This window comes from Geospiza fortis, unplaced genomic scaffold (assembly GCF_000277835.1).
Source record: "Geospiza fortis unplaced genomic scaffold, GeoFor_1.0 scaffold121, whole genome shotgun sequence".
Taxonomy (NCBI): domain Eukaryota; kingdom Metazoa; phylum Chordata; class Aves; order Passeriformes; family Thraupidae; genus Geospiza; species Geospiza fortis.
In genome coordinates this window covers 3,042,312-3,069,178 of record NW_005054346.1, presented here as the reverse complement: position 1 = coordinate 3,069,178, position 26,867 = coordinate 3,042,312, and the positions used below count along the sequence as shown (strand labels likewise).

At 35.5% G+C, this 26,867-nt stretch overlaps 1 protein-coding gene across 1 annotated transcript in view; it reads right to left on the bottom strand.

Moving 5' to 3' along the window:
• Positions 1-26,867, bottom strand: part of PDE7A (phosphodiesterase 7A) — a 77,504-nt gene that overhangs the window by 8,532 nt on the left and 42,105 nt on the right. Inside the window, exons 4-8 of the mRNA XM_031058627.1 lie at positions 20,939-21,022; positions 7,816-7,967; positions 6,111-6,174; positions 3,764-3,859; positions 608-708 (exon numbers count right to left, since the gene is read on the bottom strand). Coding sequence (XP_030914487.1) covers positions 608-708; positions 3,764-3,859; positions 6,111-6,174; positions 7,816-7,967; positions 20,939-21,022 — 497 coding nt within the window. The remainder of the gene's footprint in view (positions 1-607; positions 709-3,763; positions 3,860-6,110; positions 6,175-7,815; positions 7,968-20,938; positions 21,023-26,867) is intronic.

Here is a 26,867-nt window from a genome sequence, read left to right as displayed (position 1 = left end):
AAAAAGACAATGTCAGCTCAGAAGGGGGGGAAAAGAAAAGCAAACCCACAGCCTCAGCAACAGGGAAGGCAAGGGAGAGTTCGAAAGTGTTTCTTGCTATGTTCTTAGGTTTCTTTACTTTTGATAAAACCTGTATGTGTATGTACACATAGATATATGCATGTAGGTTTATATATAGATCAATGACCTTACTGCTCTCTACAACTGCCTGGGAAGAGGCTGCAGCCAGGAGGGGCTTGGCTGCTTCTCCCATGTAACCAGCCACAGCATAGAGAACACAGTCTAAAGTTGTGCTGGGGAGGTTTAGGTTGGACTTTAGGAACAATTCCTTCACTGAAAGGGTGATTAGACACTGGTATGGGCTGTCCACAGTGCTGGAGTCACCGTCCCTGGAGGTGTTTAAATCAAGGTGTTTAGGTGGATGTGGCACTCAGTGCCATGGTCTAGTAGACAAGGTGGTGTTTGGTCACAGGTTGGACGCTATCTCAGAAGTCTTTTCCAACCTAAATGATTCAGTGATATGTACACACAATCCATTCATATGCATATACACACAAACACATATTTCTGTGTGTATGAGTGATGTAAAAGTGAGAATGTTCCTTACCTTGGGCTCTTTTAAGTAACAGTGCATGGCCTGAGTCACATCAGCAGCATGAACTGCATTATGATAAGGATTTTGACTGTGATAATCTTCTTGAACCATAACTGCAGGAAAAAAACAAATATCCAAATTTAAATAAAATTGCATTTTTTTTCAAGGACCATTTTATATGCCCCTATTAGGCACAGAAATATTCAGTAACACAAGTTACATACAATAAAAGCATCAGAGTCAATAAATTGTCAGCTGAAGCACAATGCTGCTGTAAGATTTTTATGCAAAGAAACAGTGTTTGCTAAAGGAAATCAACTACATGTTAAGTCACCTCAGAGCAAAAATTAAACAACTTGAAATCAATATATAATCTGAGATACTCTGAGAACTTCCCAATCCCAGGGAAGGCTGTCTTTGACAATCTGTCTGAATGGTGAGGCAACACTGAATACAAAATGAAAATTATGCTTTTTACCAAACCATTAGGATGACTTCATATCATGACCTGAAAACAAACAGGACTTTAAAGGAATTTAGCACTGCTTTCCCATCATATGAAGTGTTTTTCTTTCCCATTCAGGAAAGTGGTCATGGAAAACCACTTCTATATGTATTCTAGGCATTTTCTCATACTTGGTATTCAGGCAAATGTAAGCCCATATGCAATTCAGAAAAGAATCTCATTTAGATGCTGGTCTGACTAACTACACCTAGATTCAATATTCCCTATTTAACTTCTTCTTTGCTTTCCTCCTCTTTCCTCCATCTTCCTGACTGTCCTGGAACATTACAGGCAGAATTCTTTGAAGGGCATCAACATTAGCTCAAGTACAGGGAATGAAAAAACTATAATGTTAAAAAGGATTGAAGGGAAGAAGCACAGCAATCAAACTATATTCCAAAGTCTTGCCTACTACCTCTAAAGTCCTGAGGTTTGCTTGGAAGAACTACACATTAGTTCTTCCAAGCAAACCTCAAAAGAACATTTTCCTGTCTGACTACAGTCTGTCAGTCCCACCAAACATGCCCACAAGCTCCTTTTCTACTCAATTCACAAGGCCAAAGGATCCATGTAAGTGTGAATGTAATGTTACAGCATTACTGACGTGGTGTTTGTGAAAGCTGAGGTTCATGAAAAGTCAAGATACTGTCACCACCATGTCATCTCAATAGTACTCAATGGATAGGTGACAGCTCATATGAAAAATAATGAAAATCAATATAAATGGCTTTGGGCTTCATTAACCTGCAGTAGAACTCTCTCCCACCTATTCCTCACATCAAGTGTGTGAATGCATATATCCCTGGCTTTCTTTTTAATTTTATTATGGCTTCATAGGCTGATCCAGCTACCTGAACTTTACAATTTTCCTAACTTACTTATTTTATTAAAGCAGACCTAGGTCAACATTTTGATCACAGTTTGCCAGAATCAGGATAGTACAACCACCCTGTTTTCAGGAATGCAGTACGTTCCATTTTCTCTCCCCTGGTTTAGGTCTGGAATAAGAATCTGTAAAGACACAGTAAGAAGATGCAGATCTCCAAGCAGCTCATGGAAATCACTGAATGACCGTGTGTGTGTGAGTATGTATATATATATACACATACACAAAAAAAAAGAGTTGAGATCCCACAGGGGACTAAAATCAAGATTTCTCTACTTAAAAGTATTTCAATAGATTCTCATCTAATTTTGTGTAGCACTGGACCATTTGAGGTGTCCTAGTCTTCCGGAATTTGATCTTCAGATTGCTATGGATTAGAGGATAAGAGGTAGCAAAAGAAAAGAATTAATTGTGTTCATGCTAAGAAGCTGTATTTGGAAGAAAATTTTGATTTTATAATGGACTAAGTGCTTTTTACTGATATTAAGTAGAAGGCATTATCAAAAAGGGAAAGGTGTTGAATTTCAAATTTAGAATAAATTTTGCCTTCTTCAAAGTCCAATCTCATTTTAGTGAATTATGACTTTGAACAGTCATATCTAGTTAGAACTCTCATCTTCTGATAATCAGTTAACTAAGCCAGTCATTTCTAACTGATCTTTCAGGTATTATCATTTGCATCATGTCAACTAACCAGATGAGAAAGAAAAAACACATTCAGTTAGAACTCGAGAAGCCTAAAACGAGATTTCTAATAATTTTCCTCCATTCCAACATATCAGTCATTAAGGTCAGCTGATTAACATTCCAGAAACTGGAGAAAATTTAGTCTACTTTAAAACAACATGAAATGCAAGACAGAACTGATTTCTTTTTAAACTGAAAGAGAACTAAATTGTGAAAACAAAAACATTCTCTTATTTGAAAGGGGAGAAAAGACTTCCAAATGTGATTGCTCCCCTCTTAATGACAAGCTTTGTAACCACATAATTGTTTTCTCTGAAACTGTGAAAAACTGCTGAAAGAGACCTTGTTTCTCCTGGTCAGTTAAAAAAATCATCCCATTTCACAAAATTAAATATACTGTCACAGAAGAACCAAAGAAAGGAGGTCTCATACCAGCACCTGTCTATGTGTTGGGATGCAGACAACTCTGTCAAGTGAATGTACCACTTGGTTTGAATATTCTACATTGCATTTACAATTATTTTCAAATAAGCATTCCAGTGACACAGGCCCAGACATTAAATTAAACTTGTCCTGTACTCTATCTAGGGAGAAACTATGTCCACAGTTCAATGCTTACTTGTAGGAGAATTTGAGCAAACCAGGGGTAACACCAATTTGGCACCAAAACATATTTCTGACATATTCCATACAGTTAGGAAACTGTATCATTGGATAAAGTAAAGATCAATACAGAACTAAAAATCAGGACAAAGAAAGGAGCTGTCTAGCCTTTCCCAATACAAATGTCACACAATGTCACATATATTCCTGATTGTTTAATAGATACTAAATAGATTTAATAAATAGAATACAGCACCAGCTATGAAACTATTAAACTTCTTAACACTTATTTTGATTTAACACAGAAAATTGTATACTCATATAAACTTTGAGAGATCGTCTCAATTAATATAATTTAAATCACTGCACAATGTAGATTGCATCAGTACCTTCAAACCTTATTGCTAAAACTACAACCAGGACTTCAGTTAAGGTATAAAAATGCAGATAAAGAGCAATATTCATCAAAATAAAAAGCTGTATTTACCCAAAAATCTACGAAGTTTCATCGTATCTAATTGGAAGTGTTCAATTAGTCCATGTAGATTAAACAGATGAAAGGTTAAGCTGACTAGACTGTTTCCTAAAAATAAGATGAAAATACTAATTCATTGGAAGCCATGAAATCAGTGACTCTTCCATACAAAATGTATTATTTCAAACAAATTGGTCACAAAAATTATACAAACGAACTTCTTTACACCAAGTCGTGATATTCTACACCAATTCATAAATATTTAAATCTTACTACATGACAAGTTTCCATTAGCTGTCTCTAGTAACCAGTGGTTTTGCTTAATTCTAATGCATTCACCAACTGTCCAATGGCAACTGATAGGAAGAAAATGTTAGTGAACATTAAAAAACCTGTTTCAACATGCAAATCCATTATAATTATATTCCATTTTGTAATTATATTTATGCAACATATCACAAACACATATACAAAATACAAATGTGATCAGGCAAAGAGAAAAGCTAGACAACACTATTGGTTAGAGGACATTGCAAATATGCTCTCTCTCATTTTCATCATGTATTTTGCTGGACTTCTTATTTCACCTGGAACTCTACAAAAAATGTATACTCTTATAAGCTTATAATATATGTTGTCTACTCATTGCTTTATTATAATCTTTTGCAGTGGTAAAATAAGTAAAACCATAAGAGACACAGACCACAATGTTTATTTTTTAATAGCATGTCCATTATTTGCTCTGCAAATGATGTCATGGCTGAGAAACTTCATTTAACATTACAAAACCTAGCACGGACAGAAACTGAGGTACAAAGAGACAAAAATTTCCTCTAAATCAAGTTTATTACTAGGCTAGAATTAATGTATTCTCATGTCACATCTTCACAATGAAATAAACACACAATTCTTGGAACAACATTTACTGGGGAAATTCCTCCATAGAGGTTCATCCAGGGCAGCTCATCCAGCTGGGTTTTATATACAGCATTCTGCCCTGACAAACTTTCAAGAACAAGGCTGTCTGATCAAAATTATTTAATTAGGATGCAAAATGGATGGTGGTATTGTAAGGCTTCCACAGTAGAAACTCTTCTGGTAGTGCTTTAAATGTATTTGAAAAAAGCACATCTAAAAGGTAGAGACGGCTCTTATAAGAAGGATGACTTCAGATTTCTCCCATTTGATAAACTAATCCAAAGAAGCTATGCTTATATGTTAACTTGTACACACAGTGTCTTTTCATTCAGTATTGTAAAGTTTATCACTATCTATATAAGCATTCTATTTTTACAAGTCCTTGCTATTTTCATTTTTTCTATTCATCTTCTGTATTATATATAACTTTGAGGTTACTATTTTTATACTTGATTAAGCCAAGCATCCCTTCAATGAAACAGAAGAGAAAAAGAACTTTTAGTGCCACCTTCTCCTTTTTGAACTTAATTTCTTGTTCTGGCAACTTTAATTGCAACTTTGCTACCTACTTCACATGACTGCTGCAAAATCTGCAAGAGCTGCCCTCCATTCTCTTCCCACACTGGCACAAATGTCACTGTGATGTTGGACTTGCTCATCTCCTCCTTCCATTCTGTTCAAAACCCAGCTGCCATTGCTGAGATTATAACACAAAACTTCACCCTACCCACTGCAGCAGCCCTCCCTCTTCCTTCCCAGCACATTTACAGATCTCTTTTCTGCCTACAAATGAATGATACTAAGGGTTTAATTTTTTAGCCAACTATTCCTGTAGTTCCTACTGCTAATTGTAATGGGCACACAAAAAGTCACCAAAACGTTCTCTTCCTTTTTCTGTGTTGTGCCAAGTGATGTGTACAGCAGCTTCCCTCTGCTTAAGTCTCCAGGTATTCTATGTCATAATTATAATGGATTAACACCAACATGCCTCTTAGAGCACTATAAAGTAATAGAACTATTCTATTAACACTACATTTATCAGAAAAATACTTGGTCAATATAAATGACCTTTTGAACAGAACCATAAAAATCACCAGCACCCCATAACTGGAAAAAAAAAAAAAGAAGTCAAAGATCATAAAATTATTTGTTAATTTGTATCATTACTACTTTAAATCACTAAGAGAGAACAGCAACCTATAAAGTACATCAAGGGCGTCTTCTAAAAATCAATTATTAGTATCAGTACTGACAGTATCATTATTTTAATGGAGTGACCCGGCAAACTAGGACTCAGATTAAAAACTATTGAATCAAAAAGTAATACCTGATGGGATTTGCACTTTTCAGTAAACAATCACAAACAACACTGCAACATAAGTGCGATAGTTAAGTTATGCTAGAAGACAAAGCACAAATGAAACACCAAAAGTAAACTCACCATTTGTCAGTCTATCAAAAAGAAAAATGTCAAAATTCCAATTTCCAACCTTCTCGAGCATACACTGAAAAGAAACACAAAAGCTGTCATTTTTTAATTAGTATATGTCTATCTTCCTGTAGCTCGGAGGAGTATTTAAGATTTCAGAGACAGATCAAGTCTTTAGAATTTCTACATAAGAAATAGTAGTAAAAGAATAATTAGATTTGTCTGATAACTGAACAACATCGCACATTTCCAAATAAAAAGACTGGAGGGAAAAAACCAAACAATAAGTGCCTTAACAGAACTGGTTGGAGATCCTCCTTTCAACCTTTAGGCAGTTTCTCAAAAGAAAATTAAAAACAATTAGGTTCAAATCAGGAATAGTATGGCAGAATGACTGCATTCAGACTAGCAAATTAATCTCTGTGTAGTTGTTTACCTTTTCCTTTTTTCCCCTGCTTACAGAACAGTATCTAGATGATTCACTAGATATTTGAGCCATTGTATAAGCATTTTAATTTAAGAATCTGGTTTTTGACTTTTCACCCCACTAAACTAGCACATCTTTATCACAGCTGTTCCACATAAATTGTTCTTCCCACAACAAGGACAACCAAGAACAGCAAACAGTACAAGAGGTCTCACCAGAGCTGAGCAGTCCCAATCTTTGCCTCCCTTACTTGTTTCAGAAACACCTGTCCAGCACATTTTATAACAGATTCCTGCCTTCTCCTATTCTCATTAGATTGGTAGAGCTGTTTTGTGACCTAACTATTGGTTGTAGCTTTTCTCTACCAGCTGCTAAAACTCTGCTATCAGAAGAAACAAAAGCATTAACAGTATAATTTTATTATTAAATTGCATGTACATTTTTAAGATCCATTCTCTGGGTTCTCCGATATTTTTGTACACCACAGCCCGATGATATTCAGCATGGATACATCCATTGTATTGTAAGCATATTCTTTTTCTGTGTCAGATGACAAAAAAGCACTGCATGCAGTGACACAGCCTTTGGGATATTGAATAACCTAAATAACCTTTGCCTGTTCAATCCCCTTCAGCACTTTTCATCCTCTGTTGCAAATACAGCAGCCTTTCATCCAGGTAGCTGCTCCCTTAGCACCAACTCTCTTCCCAGTATCTGCTTTCCCTGCTTTAGTGCTGAACAAGTGTATTTCAGCTATCACTTTTCTTTTCTAGAAGAAGTGCCTACCAAAGAGAAAGTCAGTTTGACATAAGCATGTCCTGAGAAATCCATTTACTGCACTTTATTGAATTCAGGCAGTCACTCTTCCAATTGTTGACTAGTGAGGTTAGACTAAAAATCAAAGGGAACAGTTGTCTAAATTGCTCCATTACATTTCTTAAATACAGATACATTTTCCTCTCTTCATTTTTTTCTTCAATTATTCAAAGGCATCCTTAATTCACCGCTTATTAAAAAAAAACCAAAACAACAAAACAACAACAAAAACACTAGCAACATAAAAATCATCCAAGTAAACTTGTGGGCAGTAGAGGAGTTTGCTACAGACCATGAAATTTTGCCTGGATTTCATTACAATATATACATATATATAAACACATAAAAATACATACACAAAAAATATGCTTAAAATTGGTGTTTGGTTCCACTTTTAGTATGTGATATAGTTATATATACTAGCAAACATTTCGAAAAACATACTTTAAAAAAATAAAAAATCAAGCAACCAACCTTTGCTTGTCCATTATAATCATCATCTAAAATGTTTGAAGAATTTGGAACAGTGATACCACGGAAAAAACGGGAAGATCTCAGGTATCGCTGGAAACTAAGCAACCTTCTCACATTTCTTGCAGACACAGAGACCTCGATTTCAGAATTTGCTACAAAAAACAAGAAAATAAACACTCTCTCTAAAAAACCTTTATCAAAATGACAAGTGCTCAGGGAAGTTTGGTATAAAGATAATGCCCTTTTTTGAGTATCAAACATTTCAGCACAAATACAGATATTTTTATTAATACTAAATACAGAGCCATGGATTAAAAAAAAATATGTTCTGTGTAAGCATCCTGTGAAGAAAAACAAATACTTAAATCATAGCTGCAACACATCTTTTTAAGGAACTCTGTTATTGAAAGGACAAAAATATTATGGATATTGTTTAAAAACACACACAGTACTGCAAACAAATTATTTTTGGAAAATTGGTGTCATGGATACACATCCATGTCCCTAACAAATCACCTAAGATGACATATACACCAGCAAGAGAGTATCAGAAACTGAGTATTGATAAAGGAGATACAAGTAGGCTTTGAGCATGTACAAATTACTTTTACACAGTTTAGAGCTCAGAAAATCTCTTAAGTCTACTATGCTGAAGTTTTAAACACACTCAAATAATTTTGGTGCTTTTGCAAATAACTACACTCTTCTGCCAAACAATTATGACATTTATGTTCACAGCATATCTAATTCTGTTTCCCAGTGTGGTAAAAACACAACAGAAAATTATTTCAGCCTCTTTCCAAAGATTAATCCAAATATTTTGTTTTACTTTTATTAGGTTAACTGATTTAAACAAATGACCGATACTAGTTTATGTCCAGTTCCATTTGATATACCTGAAGTGTTTAAGAAACCTCAGCATCAAACTACACAGAGCTACAGTTCCTTCGTAGCAAGCCAGATATTCTCATTTTGAATTATATTAGGCCAAACTCAGCCTTGACTTTCTTTTCAACAGTGCCCCCCAATAGCAGTTTTATATAACCAACAGGAAGCCAATAATATCATCTTGATATTCACTCAATCTGCCTGAAATGACTCATGTTAAATAGCAAAATTTTTAAAACAGCTATTAAGTAAAGAAGTCAATGGCAACATGCTATTTTTTAAAAATGCAGATAATAAAAGAAATATTATCACAAGTCTGTAGCACAGACCTCTTGTCCTTCCAAAAATGAGACATATTAGAAGTTGGTGAAGTAAGGAGTTACAACTTTTATTCTTAAAGTCAGTCTAAAATGTACACAGGAAGGTGTGGCCTTATTGACAATCGGAACTAAAAGCCTCGGTGATTCCTAGTGACAGCAGCTTAATTCTGCGTAACACAAATCTTTATCCATTTTAATTCTTCTCCCTGCAGAAGTTCCAATTTGCTTTCTGTTCTATGCTTGCTCATAGCAATTATAGCAATTACATTAATATATTAATTCCCAAAATACACTAATAAAACACCTCTAAATAGAGCTGACAGTGGCATGATCATAGAGTATCTAATCAAACACAGCACTACTCCCTACCAATGGTCTGTGTTAACAGAGATTCAACTGACACAACTGAACGTTCTTGCAGACATGTCTGAAACACTTCATCAAGACACTGAAGTTCAGGGCTAACACAGACATCTCCACATGAAGTATCCTTCTTCAAGCTATCATTCTCAAGGCCAAGGGCTCTTCCTCTGAAGACACTGGTACCTATAATATATCCCAGGGTTTTTTTTTTATTAAGTAAACAGATGTACTACATATGATAAAGGTTGCTTATAAAGCAACATTCATGTGTACAGCAGGAAAATAAATAGATTCTGTCATGCTACATTACTCTACCAATATTTCTAAGCACATTTGTGACCATGAGGTTACAGTCTGAGCACTACCAGCCTGCATAAGAGAGAAGCAGGGAGCAAGACAGCTGCTGCTGCTAATGCAGTGTATGCTACAGGTAAGAAGTGTCTCTCCTTCACTCTTGATCCATTTCCCTCAGAGCCAAATTTCAAAATAGAAATTACTGGGTTGAAAATAAAATAAAATAATTATATTTAGGTTCTAAAATTATCTAAAATATCCACAATGTCACACACAAAAGCCAGAAACTTCACTAAATCACAATAAACCAACATATTTAAAGCAGAAAAAATGAGCACTTTTCTGGAAGCACAGATAATTTTCTTGTTCTCAAGTGGTCTTCTACAGTTAATAAAAACTACAGTTAATAAAAACTTGTTTTTGTTGTCGTGCTACAAATTAAGTTTCCCCACACAGGTACCACCCATTAATCTTGGAGGGAATAGTACGCTGTAGGTACTACAAGAAAAACAGCAGCTTCTGGCAGCAAAGTACACAACAGAACACAGAAATGCAATAATTTGGCAGTACAGGCCTGTGTTCCACCTATACTTGTATTCAAAGACATTTAGGAGGGGTTGCACATCTTGCTTCAGGATTTTTTCTGATGATGATAGAGGTACAGAGGCAAACAAGTTACTTGGTTTTCTGTGAAGCTGAACCATCATTCTCTTCACAATAAGCTATTGACACTTATTCATCTTACGAATATGTTTAAACTCTCTAAATTATCACCAAATTTGCCTAGCTCGTAAACCACTACTCCTACACATTGATCCTTGGTTTTCTACCCCTCATTAAAAGAAAAAAAGCAAAGCCTACATTATTCCAGCTTTCCTAGCAGCAGCGCTGCTTATTACAGAATCACAGCACTGGTAAGGTAGGAAAGCACCAGATGAGATTCATCTGGTCAAACTCCTCTGCTCAAGCCGAGTCACCAAGACCAGAACCATCTCCCAGAGGCTTTTGAGCATCTCCAAGGATGCAGACTCCACAATCTCTCTGGTTGTGTCAACACTTGGTCACTCACCCTCACAGTGAAAAAGTGTTTCCTGATGTGCATCAGTTTGTGCCTATTGCCTCTGGTCCTCACACTGGGCACCACTGAAAAGAGCCTGGCTCTGTCTCCTTTGCACTTTCCCTTCAGGTTATTTGCATACATTGAGAAGTTTGCCCTTGAGCCTTCTGTAGGCTGAACAGAAAAGGCTTTCTCAGCCTTTTCTCATCAGCCCTTTAATCTTCCTCACCCTTTGCTGGACTTTCTCTGGTATGTCCATGTCTCTCTTTTCCTGGGGAGCCCAGACTGGGACTCCAGGCAAGGCCTCTCAGTGCTGCACACGGGAGAGGGATCACGCCCCTGAACCTGCAGGCAACATTCCTCCCATTGCAGCCTGGATACCACTTGCTTTCTCCGCAGCAAGGGGACATGGCTGGCTCATGTTTAACGTGGTGCCCACCAGGAGACCCAGTTCCTTTTTTGCCAAGTCACTTGAGGGCTGCTCCTGCTTGTGCTGGGGTTGTTCCTCCCCCCCATGGACTAGGCATTGAGCTTCGCTTTGAGCTATTAGTTATTGCACATGGATAGACCAAGCTAGGTAATAACACCTTAACTAAATAAATGTCTTTATCCTTTAGATCTGAAATTATCAGAGTAACTTCCAAATTAGAAAAGAGATTTTGAGCCTTGCCATCCCTCTGCAGCTCCAGAGCACCTGATCTGTGGGACTACGCCAACCCAAAACCTAAATTTCTCTCATTAACAGCTAAACATTTACCCCAGGACAATTCAGAATAAGCAAGTCAGATGCAGAGGTTTGACAGGTTATTATTAGTTTAAAGGGAGGCTGAAACAGAAAATAACTGGCTTTCAAGGAAGGGGGTGAGGGGAAGATATGTTCTCCAGCTGCAGGAACACTGATAGCTACTGTGCCTGCCTTTTCCTTTCACTCGCAGATCAATTATTATTAAGGATACAACAACCAAGGGCTTTGTGGTTTTGGCAGATCAGCTAAGGCCAGTTAATGGAAAAGACTGGTAAAATGAATGATACAGTTGTGCAATGGAAACTTGGCATTTCTCTCCTGGCACATTCATTCTCTTTAGATGCATGATTAATATGAGAATGACAACCTCCCCACTTCTATCACGAGTCATGAAAAGAGATGCTAATTTCAGAGACACTACCAAACCAAGGCTCAGTAATGTATAGATCATGGAAAGAAGACAGTGAAGAATGAAGAGTGCACTGCATTTGCTCATGAACAAGCATGCTGCAAAAACATCTCCCAGCCCAAACATCTTTCCTTTCATTTGGAGTCTTCAGTGTGCTAAATGCCCTTCTAATATCCAGTATTTACTATCTGCTCACAAGGACAGTTTAAGGACAAATTAGAACAATAAAATAAATTTAACATTTACAGCCTTTTGAACTGAAAGAGAATGAAAGCAAAGTTGGGATGATGGGCATGTTAAGAAGGACACTACAGCACTGAGAAGTGCTTTTGATGCAAGGAACCAGAAGGTGAACTGTAAAGGCTTAGTGCCTACTCAACAGCAGCTGTCCTATGACATTCCTCTTGCCACTCCTTTATAAATTAAAGTTCTCATCCAAAGCATCAATCACAGGTTTTGGGGCTTTTTGTTTGTTTGATAAAAATGGTTATATTCTTGTTTCTAAGCATCTTAAGTGAGATGCTGGTATAATAAAAAATTCCTTTCTCTAAAATAAAGAAAAAGAAGTAATTCTGGTTATTAATATCAGTTATTTTGCTAATGCGATGCATATATAGCAATAAAATAACACAAGTCGCCTTCTTGCAACAGATTTCATCTGTATTTCGAGACACTAATTTTAATCTCTTCCCACTCCCAATCTTTTAACTTCATGAAAACCTAAAATAAAACGTTTTAGCACATTTCACAGGGGTATTAAATATTTATTTTTCTCATGCCAATATAAAAAAACAAAGTAAGTAAAGACAAGTGACAATCATTTAAAAGATCACAATATACTGATGGATTTAGTCTCAAAATTATTTTATCTTTTGTATATTAAGGACAGCCCATAAAAGGAAGAATTACAATTATGATTTGGTTTAATTATTAATGAAACCTTAAACCCTAGCAACATACTCCAATTTTCTTATAATGCAAAGACAGACTTACACCCTCTGACAGCAATCTAGTTAAAACAAGGCTATCCAGCTTTAAGAACTTTACCTCCATTTCTTCCTTGCTACAGCCTAAAAGGCAGATAGAAAACTATCCATTATAAAAAGCACTGAGTTTTGCTACACACCAATAAAAAGAGCATAATTGAGGATCTTTGGTATCACTACCAACAAAAAAAAATTAAGGAAAAAAAAAGTATTTGAGTATTTATTTGATCCTTCCCATGTTTGGATGTAAAAACTGAACTTTGAGGTGAGCACTGGCTCACCAGAGGAGACTTTCCCCCCAAAACTATGAAGGAATTATCTTCTTCTTTTAACTGAAGCGATCTCTTGTAAATTTTCCATATTATCCCAACTGCATATTTAACAGTTTGACATAGCAGACACTATCATTAAACCTGACACATCATCAGAAATTTTCTACTACCTGTAAATATTTGTTGGAAAGAAATACTCCATTTTACATGCCAATTAAAACCATCTAAGGATGCACCTTTCTAAAGATCCATCTTTCCAGGATAAAAATAATTTTCAATTTATGAATAATTTGAAAGTAGGATCTAGCATTTCCCACCACTAGAGGGACCAATAAGCATCCTAATTTCACATCTATTCCCATCAAACCATTAAGAAATGCACTATATTAGATCCATGAATGTTTGTGGGTTTTTCTAAATTAAGTCCTGCTGTTTAACTCTCCTAAATGTTTACCACTCATGGTTTGAATTTTAAAATATTCTTACAACATTCAGTATTCAAGTGTTATAGAAAACTATTACTTCATTTGGAAGATATAATTTTAGTAAGTATTTTAAAGTTACATAAAAAGACTAATTTAGGTTATTGGGGTCTAAATTATCTCACTATAGTTCCTATCTTTCTTAGAACTACTTAGAAGACTAGCATCATTGTAAGGCACTACACTTCTGCTTAAAAAAATATTAAGCCATACTGTTTTGGTTTTAATGTACAATATGTAACTATATACACATTCATAAGTATTTTGTTTTCCAAATATTTTCCATTCTTTTCCAAATAATAATGACTGCTGGAAAATATGCTGTGGGTCAAGGATTAATGAAATAAACATGGCTTTACAAGTGTCTTCTGAGTGGAATCAGAAAAAAAAAATAAGGTTTCAAGAAAGTCTAGCAGTACCACAACTCTCTTCAACTAGTGGTTTTCATCAGATGGTCCCCAATGGAGGGGAAGTGCTAGGCATCACCACCACCTAAAATAACTTTTCCTGAAGGATCTTACAGAGCAAAAGGATCTCACTGCCTTAGCAAAGCACAGATCCATAGAATAATTTAGGTGGGAAGGCACAGAAGAGACTTCTGAATGTCCTTTAGTCCAATCATTTGCTCAAAGCAGAGCTAATTTAAGGGAATTTGCTCAAAATGAAGGGATTAGACTACCTCAGTATGAAACAAGTGCCAATTCTCCAATGGCACTATAAGTCATTGCATAGTAGTAGAAGTGTAAAAAAAAACATCATGAAAAGATATCTACAGGACTTCACTAATTTACCTCTTTTGAATTTAAGCTCATCTTAGTTTCTCCAATGGCACTATAAGTCATTGCACAGCAGTAGAAGTGTAAAAAAAACATCATGGTATCTACAGGAAGGTATCTACAGGATTTTACTAATTTACCTCTTTTGAATTTTGGCTCATCTTAGAATTTCTGTAAACACCTCAAGAAAGATAAAAAATTAAGGGAATTAAACACTGCCATTTCTGTGCTTAAATGAGTAACATTTTGCAATAATCTCAGGACCAGGAAACTACATACAAGGCAGTCTTTCCATACCAGTTTACTGAATCATAAGCCCAGCAATCCTGCAGTTGTGTTTTTGGGGGTTTTTTAACCCTAATCCACCCATTTGGCATGGCAAATCTGCAATTCACAACAGCATACTGTAAACTAAGAAACCTTGCTGAAGCTAATTATTTAGAGGAATATCATCAGAACACAAATATACAAAATATGTACAAACACAGCCTTTTACAAAATGGGTTATGCCATGTTAATCAAGATACTGATCCTCCTGAAGAACTCGACATATAATGGTTCCAAACTCTTTTCCCAAAAGGATAATATATTTCAGATCGTTGCCAAATCATTTTCTTGCTGTCTTCCCAGAAAAACCCACCTCTCTTCAGTGTCCTAGAAATCTTCAGTTCTACAGTAAATGAATGACAGAACTCTCAACTCATCTTTTTTTGTCTATTTTTCATCACCAGAAATAAAAGAAGAATTGAAAAACAACCCATCATGGTTAACAGAAAATGAATTTCCTTTACCAGCCTTTACTTTATGATGGTCAGTACAGAAAGTCAAACTGGGAGCGCAGATGAAAACAAAAGAATTTTCAGGTATTTTCTACCAAATTGTCCAGCATACAAAAAAAAAGCCTTTCTAAATAAGGTACTAGGAGAAAGAATACATTGGAAAGGTTCAAAATAAATGGGGAAAGAAATAGAATATATCACTGTCTTCTTCTATGGTCAAACTTAAGCCAGCAATGAAATACAGAGTGGCCTGTACCTGTGCAAGACTCCAGAGCACACAGACTGTTCTACAGTAGCTTGGAAAGAAGAAACAGTAGGTAAAACAAACATCTAGAATAACAAAAGAAAAAAACAAACCTGCTCTATATTCTCAATTACAACTTTTTATCCCCACATCTTCCTTAACCAAGTTCACTTCAAGCTCACTCTTTTCATTTGGCCAATACAACTGTATTTGGAGCATTTTCTGATTTCCCCTTGTGTAACTGCATTCTCCAAACTAAATCAAAGTCAAAATTTCTCTCACATTGTGGAACACAATTTATTTGAATAATCTGGACTGTGAATAATTAGAAGACAAATTCAGTATTGCATCATTCACAGAAATGCAGCTTTTGAAGTAATCTCTCAAGTACAAGCTTTTTACTCGGTGATGGTATTTTCAAAAGGAAACAAATACTTCAAGCTATGATCACATAAATCTTCCTGCATTACTTTACGCATTGCGAAACTCACCCTTCTTCACAGTGGACTGCTGAACAAGACAGATAATTCCTGTTAAACATAACCAAATAGGTAATTCCTCTATTTTCTGAAACAGAAAGGGCATTGAAATTAATCTGGACTCTGCTTAGTTTATCTCAATCTTTAGATGGTATCACCAAAAGCATCATTAGCTGCTGCTACACAAGGATTTTTCAAATTGTTTCAGGCAATCCATTTGGATTTGCACTCTTGTGTCTTCTTTGAATTCTGGAATCTCAGCCAAGGGAAGTTTAAACTCACTGTCAAAGGTAACCATTTTCAAATGGTACATGAGCTAAGAACCAGAAAGTTAAAAACATCCTTGAAACAGCACATGCTGACATTTTTGCCAGATCTCAGAATAGCTTATAATACGTTCCACAAATGGTAATTTCCAAGTAAACAGTCTGAAGGTTGTATAATAAAGGTAAACTCTGAAATTTCATCATGTATTTGCACTCTCAAGGAAGAGAATTAGATTTGTCCATCACCTATAAAAATATCTCTTCCTTTCTTTCCATTTCCCCCTAAAAAGGCTCCAATACACAGCTAAGGAGAATCATCGAAGTCTCAGTGAAGTCTTATACTGTACCATTACGCTGTCTGCAAGCAACTATTTTCTTCAAAATTGAGCATTCCTGAATGTTACATAACACATACTGACTAATTCAAAATCCCTTCTTCTTTCTAAGATATTTTAACTCACAGATGTGACAGATTGGGTTATCTATAAAACACAAAACAGAGCCCCATGTAGTGGCATCATCATCTCCCCACAGAAGGATGCTCAGATGAGACTGACACGAGAGAATTCTAAAAACTTTTTGACAAGATCTTACTTATTCTAGGCCAGGTACAACAGGAGAAACAAGAAGAAAACCATGTTTCTTCTCTGAAAACCAAAGTATTCATTTTTCTACCTGGTTCCTCCAGACTATATCCAACAATCCTTTCCTAAAAGGAAGCTTAAAAGCATTAATTTCAGCTGTATCGGCATATGACATTTCTCAATATTTTTTTTGTTATCTTAATTATTCATTTTATCTTTATTCATTTTGGCTTCACTTCCTCGCTATAACATACTGTACATATCACTGTGCACACTCACTGTTTGGAGTTTTTTTCCAGGAGAAACAGAATGATTAGGGCACATTATATATGCCTTTCTTTGTGCATGCTAGGAACACCTCCAACAATCAGAATTTCTTAAATATTTTTTTTGTTATCTTAATTATTCATTTTATCTTTATTCATTTTGGCTTCACTTCCTCGCTATAACATACTGTACATATCACTGTGCACACTCACTGTTTGGAGTTTTTTTCCAGGAGAAACAGAATGATTAGGGCACATTATATATGCCTTTCTTTGTGCATGCTAGGAACACCTCCAACAATCAGAATTTCTTATATGTAGTGTACATACATACATACATAAAAAACAGACACTACTGACAACCTCTCAATAGCAAGAAAACAAGGCCTAAAACCTTATTGCCGGTTTACTATTTCTGAAATAAAGTATTATTTTTATCTTGTCACTTACCAATTCTTCTATCAAAGATTTTGTTTCACATTAGCTTTCATCAACATATTCTGACAACACTGAAGAGTGAATTACTGGATATGATGTCTCAAGTAATGTAAAGAAAATTTGGAAGTATTCATGCAAACCGTAGCCTGTTTGTAAACCAGAAGACAGTAAGAGTGATTATAACCACTGCAATCACTTCTTCAGTAACTTTCCTGAAATCCAAAGAGTACATGCTGCATTCTCACAGCAAACTGCAAAACTCCCTTCTTGTTTCGCATGGAGTGAAAAGTAGATTCAATGTTCTACAGTCAATTCAATAAAACATTACAGTGTATGCATTTTACAGTGCAACAGTGAATTCAGAGGAAGAAAGTTGAGGAAGAAATTCAGAGGAAGAAAGTTGGCTGCTCTCTCCTTTCCAGAAATGGTGAGTTTAAGATGCCATCTTGACGTTATGCCCATGGTCCCACACAGGCATAACCAACAGAACACAGTAACAGAAGACCTACTAACTGATAACATTAACCAGCTGCCAACCAACAAGAAGAATATAATCCTGACTTTGCCCATTCACCAGGAAGCAGTGTTGTTAAAACAAAAATTTATTAAGCTATTCTTCTTGATAGTTCCTGCAATTACCCATAAAAAGGAGACTGCTGGAATAACAGATAATGTATTAGGAAAACTATCATCAAACAAAGTTAGCTTAATCATCAGTGAAATCCTGCATTTAATAATGCTCAGATATGACTCCCATTCCACTGTCCTAACAACAACAATATTTTTCCAACTATCTTCCTAAAATCAAACTTCCTAAAAGTTACTGTTGAGAATACTTCTGGACAGGTTAGAAACTTGAATATTCATGTATCAATTACAGAATTCTGGGATGAAGATAGAGATGCTGAGCTTAAATGCCTAAGAAGATACAGAAGTGATCTTTAGAAATAAGGGCTGATAAACTTTACTTCAGCAACACTGGTTGAAACTGTGAGTTCAAATAGTGTTATGAAGCAAAGTAATGCATTTAAAATTCACTACTCTTCCAACCTGTCAGTAAAATACTGGGTTAAGAGCCTATCAATAAATATTAGAGAAGAGACTGGTCAGCATATTATTAGCTACCCCTCCTGAAAGATATTCAAACTCTTCTCAAAACATCATTGACAGAAAAAGAAAACAATGCTGAACAACCAAAGTTAGCTAAGCAAAACACAGAACAGCACTAATGCTTCAGCACTGTGACTGACAGCAACTATACAAGTCCTCTGCAAAACACATAAGCAATGGCCATTGCAAACAATTTAGAACCACAGAATATAGCTAGTGGATAGTACAAGGAAGTTACAGTGAAACTATACAAACACAATGGAGGAAGCATGTCCATGCATTACTGATGTTCAGGATACAGCTGTGGTGGGGAGAAAAAAAAAAAAGCAACATTGAGATGGTTTAGTCTGCTTCAGCTGCAGAACAGACCCTTTCCAGTTCAGTATTTGCCCCAAGGAAAGAAGAGATGACTGACTGACTGACTCCTCTCACATGTTATTGCTCGAATGGGTATTTTTCAGTCAAATACCTCTGTGTAGCAAAATCAACTCCTTCTCAATTAACCAGGAGAGGGCAGGTGAATGGGCAGGGAGAATACCCTAAGAATTAGGTCAAGTCTGATTCCCGCAACTTCTCTCTACTGGCAGTCTCATAGTGCATTACTAAATCTCTCTGACTTAAAATAATTAAGGAAACACTGATCAGGAACAAATTAGCATTGCAGAGAGGGGAAAAAAAAAACCATTTTATGGATAAAAAAGAATCCCACATTTATGTAAATTACTAGATAACCTACTAGTATGGTGAGAGATTGTGCTGAATTCCTGACTTTGAAAGAAACTCCACAATGTGGCAGGAGCCCGGAAGTCAAAGAGCACCTCTTCAACAAACTACAGTCCTGAAGTGCAAAAAAATCTGACTATAATATGACAACTCTGAAAACTAACAGACGAATTGACCTGAGGGGGAAGTTAAAGCCAAAGAATTCTTTGGGCCTCCTAGCAATATTTCTGCTGTCATTAAACACCACAGGTGATGTTGCTAAAAGCTGGTGGCTGTGTCTCAACAAGTAAGGGCAAGGAGAAAGGGTGTGAAAGTCCTTTTCCTGACTAGTCATGATCTGCCTGATGCACAATCATCAGGATGGAAAGAAACAGTGTGATAAGGACCATAAAAACAGTTAATCTGAGAACAGCAATAATATCATATGTTGACTGCCTTTTAACAGGCAGTTATTTTAACACCTCTGTTAGTATTTTCCTATATCGGCATGAAATGCCACATATATATATATATATACACAAAAAGACAATTATGTACTTCATAAATTGCATGCTATTTCTGCAGAGAATTTATTACACTCAATCAGGACTTGAGATGAAACTCTTATCCTCTGTATTGAAAAAAATCTACATAGCACACTCTTCAAACTTTGTTTTCTCACCTATTTTTATGAAACTTTTGAACAAAACTAAGAGTTTAAGAGTTTTAGAAATTATTTACTTTTAAAAACTATAACGTCAGTTAAGATCAGAGTATAAGACCAGTTTCTGCCACTCATTTTTATTCAAAAGGTAATTACAACAACCACACTTACTACCATGAAATCAGCTTTACTAAATGTCTCCATTGCATTCAGAATACTTGGAATTGCGCTGATACAATGCTGGTATAGATCCTTTATGACACTTAATACCTTCATTATTGGCATAATTTAATTAAGACTCAGATCCCCTGCACTTTTGCTGCATATTGGTTTGGTGGTGTCAAAACTTTATATTACCACAACTACTGACAAATTTAGTTGCAACAATACAGATGGATAATTTCACTTTTTTCTCTACAAAAATTTTCTTCTTGTAACACTTCTGAAAAAAATAAAAGATATCTCAAACACATAATTAAAAAAATTAAGGTTGCTACTTTCTCCTAAAACTTTAATTTTTATTTAAGATCTGTCTCAGTCCAAAAATTTAAGTCCTAGCTATGCACTTGAGTAGATGTAAATGTTAGTTCATTATGATGAGGTCAAGAATATTGATATTACTGTAATTCTGTTCAATCATCATCCTGGACAGGGCCTTTCTAGTGCTTTATAAAAACAGAAAAGTATTCTCAACTGATTGTGTCTGCCAAGTAAGCACACAGCACACACATCAGTAGCTGTTTAGAAGATACATCTTCATTTCCATATGGATTTAGGTCTAAATTCAATGAGTTTAAAATTAAAATATTTTTAAAAAATATTTAGCAGTGAAGATTTTCCTCTTCTATTTTTGGTAATGAGCTAGAAAGAAAGATTTTCCTAAGAAGTATAAAAAAATAGTCTTGTTATAAGAGCTGCTAACTTTACTTTAGAGGCTCAGTAGTTAAAATTGATGGAAGCCTTTGTTTATTTGTCATTTATCTGCTTTTAAATACTTACAGTGAAAAATACGGAAATCAATGTATGGATGAGAACCTCTTCTCTCTGTTTCAAATCCTGCCCGACTTCTTACTCGCACATCTCCTAGAAACAGGGTCAAGAGTGAAATAAAAGTGTGGAAGAGTGGCAGAGATAAAATGCAAATGAACATAGCCTGGAGGGGTAAAGATTCATGTTCTTAATGGAGGAGAGTAATTCAAACAATAGGCCTACTTCAATGCTTTTTGTTTTAAAGGTGAAATTCCAAACAAAGTTTGAAGACTTGTTAAACATGCAATCACATGCTTTCTTGCCAAAATCTCTCCTGCCTAAGCATACGTTGCCAGAAGCATGTGATAAGCATTCAGATGAAATTAGGAAGAGCTTGCTACACCAGTATGGTAAAAATGCACCTTAATATGACAGAAAACAAGAACATTTAAAGTTGATTTGTTCCTCAGTAACACACATACAACAATAACACTTCGTAGAATACAAAAAAGATTCCATTTCTAGAAATGGTAGCTTTTAGCAAAGAAGCTAGTTACAATATGGTTTTATATTATATAATATTTTCCCACTAGCATTTACTTACTTGCGCTCAGCTGTTTGAATATTACACAAGAGCCTATTAAAATACCAAAACTCAGTATTAAAATTTGATCAAACTATTTTGCACTGTAATTAGCTTCAACCTGAATCTTTTAGCATGCTACTTGATTTCTACTTATGCATTTTACCAACTGAAAGCTGATCAGTATTCTTTCGTTAGATAGTTGTATGTATTAATAGAAGCAGTTCACCTGCATTAAAAGCTTTCACTTAAAATCCCTTAGCAATTACAAATTTGGAAAAATCTTTTGAGAATCAAATGCAATACTGTTTCCCTCCTCAAACCCTAACAAAGATAAATTTAAGATGTGCAAATGTTGTAGTTTCTAATTATGAAAATCTATCAAGTGTTGTATTCGCGTCACTTCAAACACAGCACTTCCCATATGAAACCAAAATAAGTAATTAACAAAAAGCACTATGATTGAGTCCATAAGAACTAAATAAAAATACAGCTATTTATTTTTCATCAAGTCATAGGCATCTTGAGAGCATTTTTTCCTTTTTTTTCTTTTCTAACCTGCAATGTGTAACGCTGAATCAGTCAACTTATCAGAAAATAGCTAAAGGTACTGACTTACACTTCAGTAAATATGTTTTTAAATACCTAACAGGTATCTTTCTAGAGATACATATCTATAAACACTGACACATCTACAGTGATGCATGAATGTTATCTTGTGAGGCATGCTGGAAGGACCACAAAAAGGTAAGTAGGCCCAGGGCTCCCCTAAAGTTTACACATCAGTAAAAATACAGTAAATACATGTGCCCTTCAGTAATTAATCTTTTTTTTTTTAACTGAAAACCATAACTGAGCTGCAAGGGAAAGCAACCCAATTACTATCTCCAAGTATTAATTTTCAGACCACTTACAATACATTACTTATAAAGGCTTCAAGCATTCATTTGAGCAGAGTGCAAGAGACTTGTTTCCTTCCAGGCAATACAGAGGCAGCAAATTGTAGAACTCTTCTGTTAGGCACAAGCAACTGGTGAATTTTATTTACAAAATAAATTAATAAAAATGAAAAAGAAAGGAAACTTTGGAAGAGAGGGGGCAAATGCATTAGTAGCTGTATATGAAAGTAACAGTGTGCACGGAGGAAAATTCGACTTTCATTACCTTTCACTCATATTTATCTGGGTAATCAGGCATAGCTACAGCTGTGTGAATGAGTTCACCAGCTAAATTAAAAGAAAATAAAAGAGGTTTTTTAGTGAAACTAATTTTTTACAGAAAAGGGGATACAGCTTTTGTGATTTATTTTTAGTTTAAAATGCAGTTTTTTACTTTTAAAATTTACAAACCACAGTACCAATCAGCAAATAGTTTCAGACAGTGTATGACTAGGTTGTGGCAAACAATTTGTTTTAAGTGTCAAGAATAGGAAAAGTTTACAGAAAAATACCTGAAGACCAACATGGAATTCTGCAAACGACAAAATGAGCAGGTTCATCTGATAAATGATGTCCAGAAAGTTTCTCTCTGCTTTGTTCTTTTTCATTTACTACCCTCGACTAACAGCATAGACTGAATAATAGTATCCTTGGTACCCTTGAAATGCCTGCAATGTTGAGAACTTTAGGGAGGAAAACAAGAAAAACTGTCTGTAAGTAAAATGAAGAAATGCAACTGACTACATTACTTTAAACAAGAATTATTAGAATATCTATTTACAGGAATATTTAGCCAAAGAAGGAATTGTATACTAAAAATGCACATGGCAAACTAAGAAAAAGGCAGCTGTAATAAGAAAAAGCTAAAATATTGTATTTACTTGCATACATATAAAATGAGGAATTCCCAGCAAGGAAGGTAAATATTTTCATTACATAGTTATTGAACAAAATTCTCTCTCCCTAATCATGGTAGAAGAAGCGATTAAAAAAAAAGAAGAACAATATCTCAACAACTGATTAATTTTTTTAGAATACAACTGGATTTATTCTGGAAAAACATATCCCTTCTACAAGACTGGAATTCATTCTAGTAAACAAAGCAGAAAATTCTCTTATGCCCAAACAAAAGCAAAAGAGATGCCTCCATTATCATGGTACAGAACTGCTGCATTTTTCAAGATTTCAGACCATAAATGTACTTGAAAAATATTGGTACAAGTGGAATTTGATGATACCATACATCCATCTGAAATTTCTAAATAAACAGAAGTAGAAAAAGGGATAACTGGCTGCACATTATGAAATAATGTGCTATTAGCACAGTGAAACTAATCTCTAGTGCATATGTATAGTTAGTTCCAAAACATCCAGAAATACTGGATCATCATTATGCATTCACTCTTTGGTTAATGTAACCTGCAGAAGATTAATGGATCCCAAATGCACCCACTTCATTGTACCTTCACAGAAGATAACATGTTCACATCAATTTGGTTGGGAAATCCTGCACAAGTGTTTTGCAACCCTGTGACTGTGAAGTTATGCAGAATTTAATTTTAAGAGACATGTTTATCTTCACAGAGAACTTCACAAAAAAGCAGAAGATATCTCAGATTTGAGATTACTTTTATCAAACAAAAGGACACTGTTACATAATTCCTTCAAACGGCAACACAAGTCCAACCTCAGAGCCAACCATTACTACAGTAGCCAAAAGACAATTAAAATTCAATACCTAAAACAAAAGAACTTATGAATAACTTTTGTTTATTTAGACCCTTACAAACATATTGAAATGCTTACATAATCTTTTTAAGCCATCAGAACCCACAGTCGGCTTATAGGTAAATTTCCTTGGGAGAGGGCACAGAAGTGGCAGCAAGCTGACTGACAGCTTTTATCTGAAGTGTCTCTTCTTGAGCCACTTTAAGCCACACTGGAAAGATTCCTGTGTTACCTCCATGGAACACATTCAAGTCCAGCATCTTAATGATACTGGACTTCCAGGAACAATTTTTTTCCCTCTTTGAGAGTTTTGCTGATTCCAAAGAATCAAGAGAAAGATTTTAAAAATGTGAAGCTTTCCTTTCCAACCTTTACTCTTAGCACAAAAATGATACAATATCTGATGGCTGAGTATTTAGCTACACTTTTTTCCAGAACAGTCCTGCACAATCAGGATCACTTGCATTTTTAAGACAAAGATCATACTGGCAAAAATTTAATTGAAGACTAAATCAATCATGGAAGAAGGAATGTAAGAGGGAGGTTTGCAGCTATAACTGAAAACTGAAAAGTAATTAGGGCTGTAACAAAACTTACCTTGAAATAGATTGTTTAATTCCTGCCCCTGTCTCAGATTCCTGCTCACACCACAAGGACAGCTCTGATACTTACGAGGCAGCTGAAATGCCACAGCTGACATCCCTGGGCGTTGGGGTTACCCAGCACATACTTGGTGCTGCCCCAACACTGCAGTGTGGCACAGCAACAATGCAGCAGCTGCTTGGGGAGCTGAGGCCATCCAGAGCAGGGGCAGAAACCTCAGAGACCATGGAGGAGCTGGGAGCAGAAATTACGACAGCCACCTCAAGGTAAAGGATTCAAGTCAAAGCCATGAGGTTGTGAAGAGCAGGCTTTTCAGACAGAAATAATAACTTCACAGATTAAAATTCCTATTAAATTTGTTGGAGAAACAGATGACAGGTCAGCTGAATGTGCCAGAATTAAAGCAAACAGAAAACATAAAAAACACTACCAGAGAAGAGCATGCACAGTACACAGTAGTTTTTCTCCAATGTTTCCTATTTGAAGTGATCAAGACCTCTAAAGGAAGATAAATGCTCCAATTGCAGCTGAGAGGTGCATGCTCACCAATACAAGCAGTCATTGCCCCACACTTTCTACCCCATGCACCGTAGAAAAACTTTCAGTCAATATAAAGCAACAAGAAAAGGAAACCAGAAAAGCAATAGAAAAATCAAGTATCAAGATTACACAGAAGCACTTACAAGATATTTTGAGAATTCCTCAGAGTTGCTGAGAAAAGTGGTTGAGGTGATGCAGATGTTTTAGCCTTTCCAAGGTCTTAAAAGAAAAATTCTACAATGCTGCATCTGTATCTATATTTTAAAATAGTAAATAAGGCACACGGGAGTGGCTTAGTGTATATTTTGGGAATGGGGTATGACAGATGAGTCATTACAGTCAACGCTGCCTGCTTATATCGACACACTGATGAAGGCAGTTAGGAGTGAGCTTTTTATTTTGCATACTCCTAAAACAGGATCTTTTAAATTGAACCTGCACCCACTGCCATAGCACAGGAATTCCTATTTACTTAGTGTAAATGAATTTCTATTGGATTACCATTGGAACAGCCTGAAAACATTGAATGAAGCAACTTCATGGCCAGCACAACTAAACAAAGGCAGAGGGAGTTATTGTAGATACTTTTAGCCTTACATTTTTGGTCTGTTAAGATAAACACCTTATCAAGGTACATTTTATTAGTAGATACATTTATTCCATTAGTATGGAAAAAAACCAACCAAGTAAAAGGCAAATCTTCTCATGACTAACTTCCCATTAAGTTACAGCTGAGGATTCCTTATAGCTTATTCTGCTCAAGTGCACTAAGATAAATAGAACAAAGACAAAACTCTTATAATACTTCAGGAAAAGCAATGCTTCACATTTCTTGCAAAAAATTGTAATGGAATATATTAACCCCTGAATCTACTCTAATATGAATGTTCCTACATACTGATGAGTCCAACTGTTCAGCTTTCAGGCTGGTCTTTTTTACAGTCAATTTACAAGTACAAAAATAATAAATATGTAAACAGCTGCCAACTTGTACAGTATAGTACAGATAACATTTGCATAAACCAAGTGATATCTATTAAGAGAAAATAACACAAATTTACCACACAATGATTCAAACATGCCATGAGCAATTTTTTGTTTGCTTGTTGGTACCCTCCTCCCCCACCTAAGTTGGAAGTCAATCCTTTACAAGATTTACTGCTTCTGAATAGCAGAACAGCATGAGTGAATTATGCCAGCAAGAATTATACTATTCATAACAAACATCAATCTCATTATGTAATAATTAATTTCAATGAGAGTACAAGTGAAAAATTAATTTACTTAACATCATGTTCTGAATATTTTCCAGTTCTACCTATGAGAATAGTGGAAGTTTTCCAAGACAAATTAAATTTTTCTCTCCAGTCAGATGTATATGTCAAAAACTAGAGGAAGCCATGTTTTGCTTCTCTCTAGAATTACTTGAGCATTATCACAAATCCTTCTGCAGAAATGATGGGCCTAACTACTTCATTTTAACTTCTGAAAACAAAATAAACCTATTTACAACAACAACCCAGCACCTTTTTCAATAAACATTTAGAACCCAGTATCTTCTGTTCTC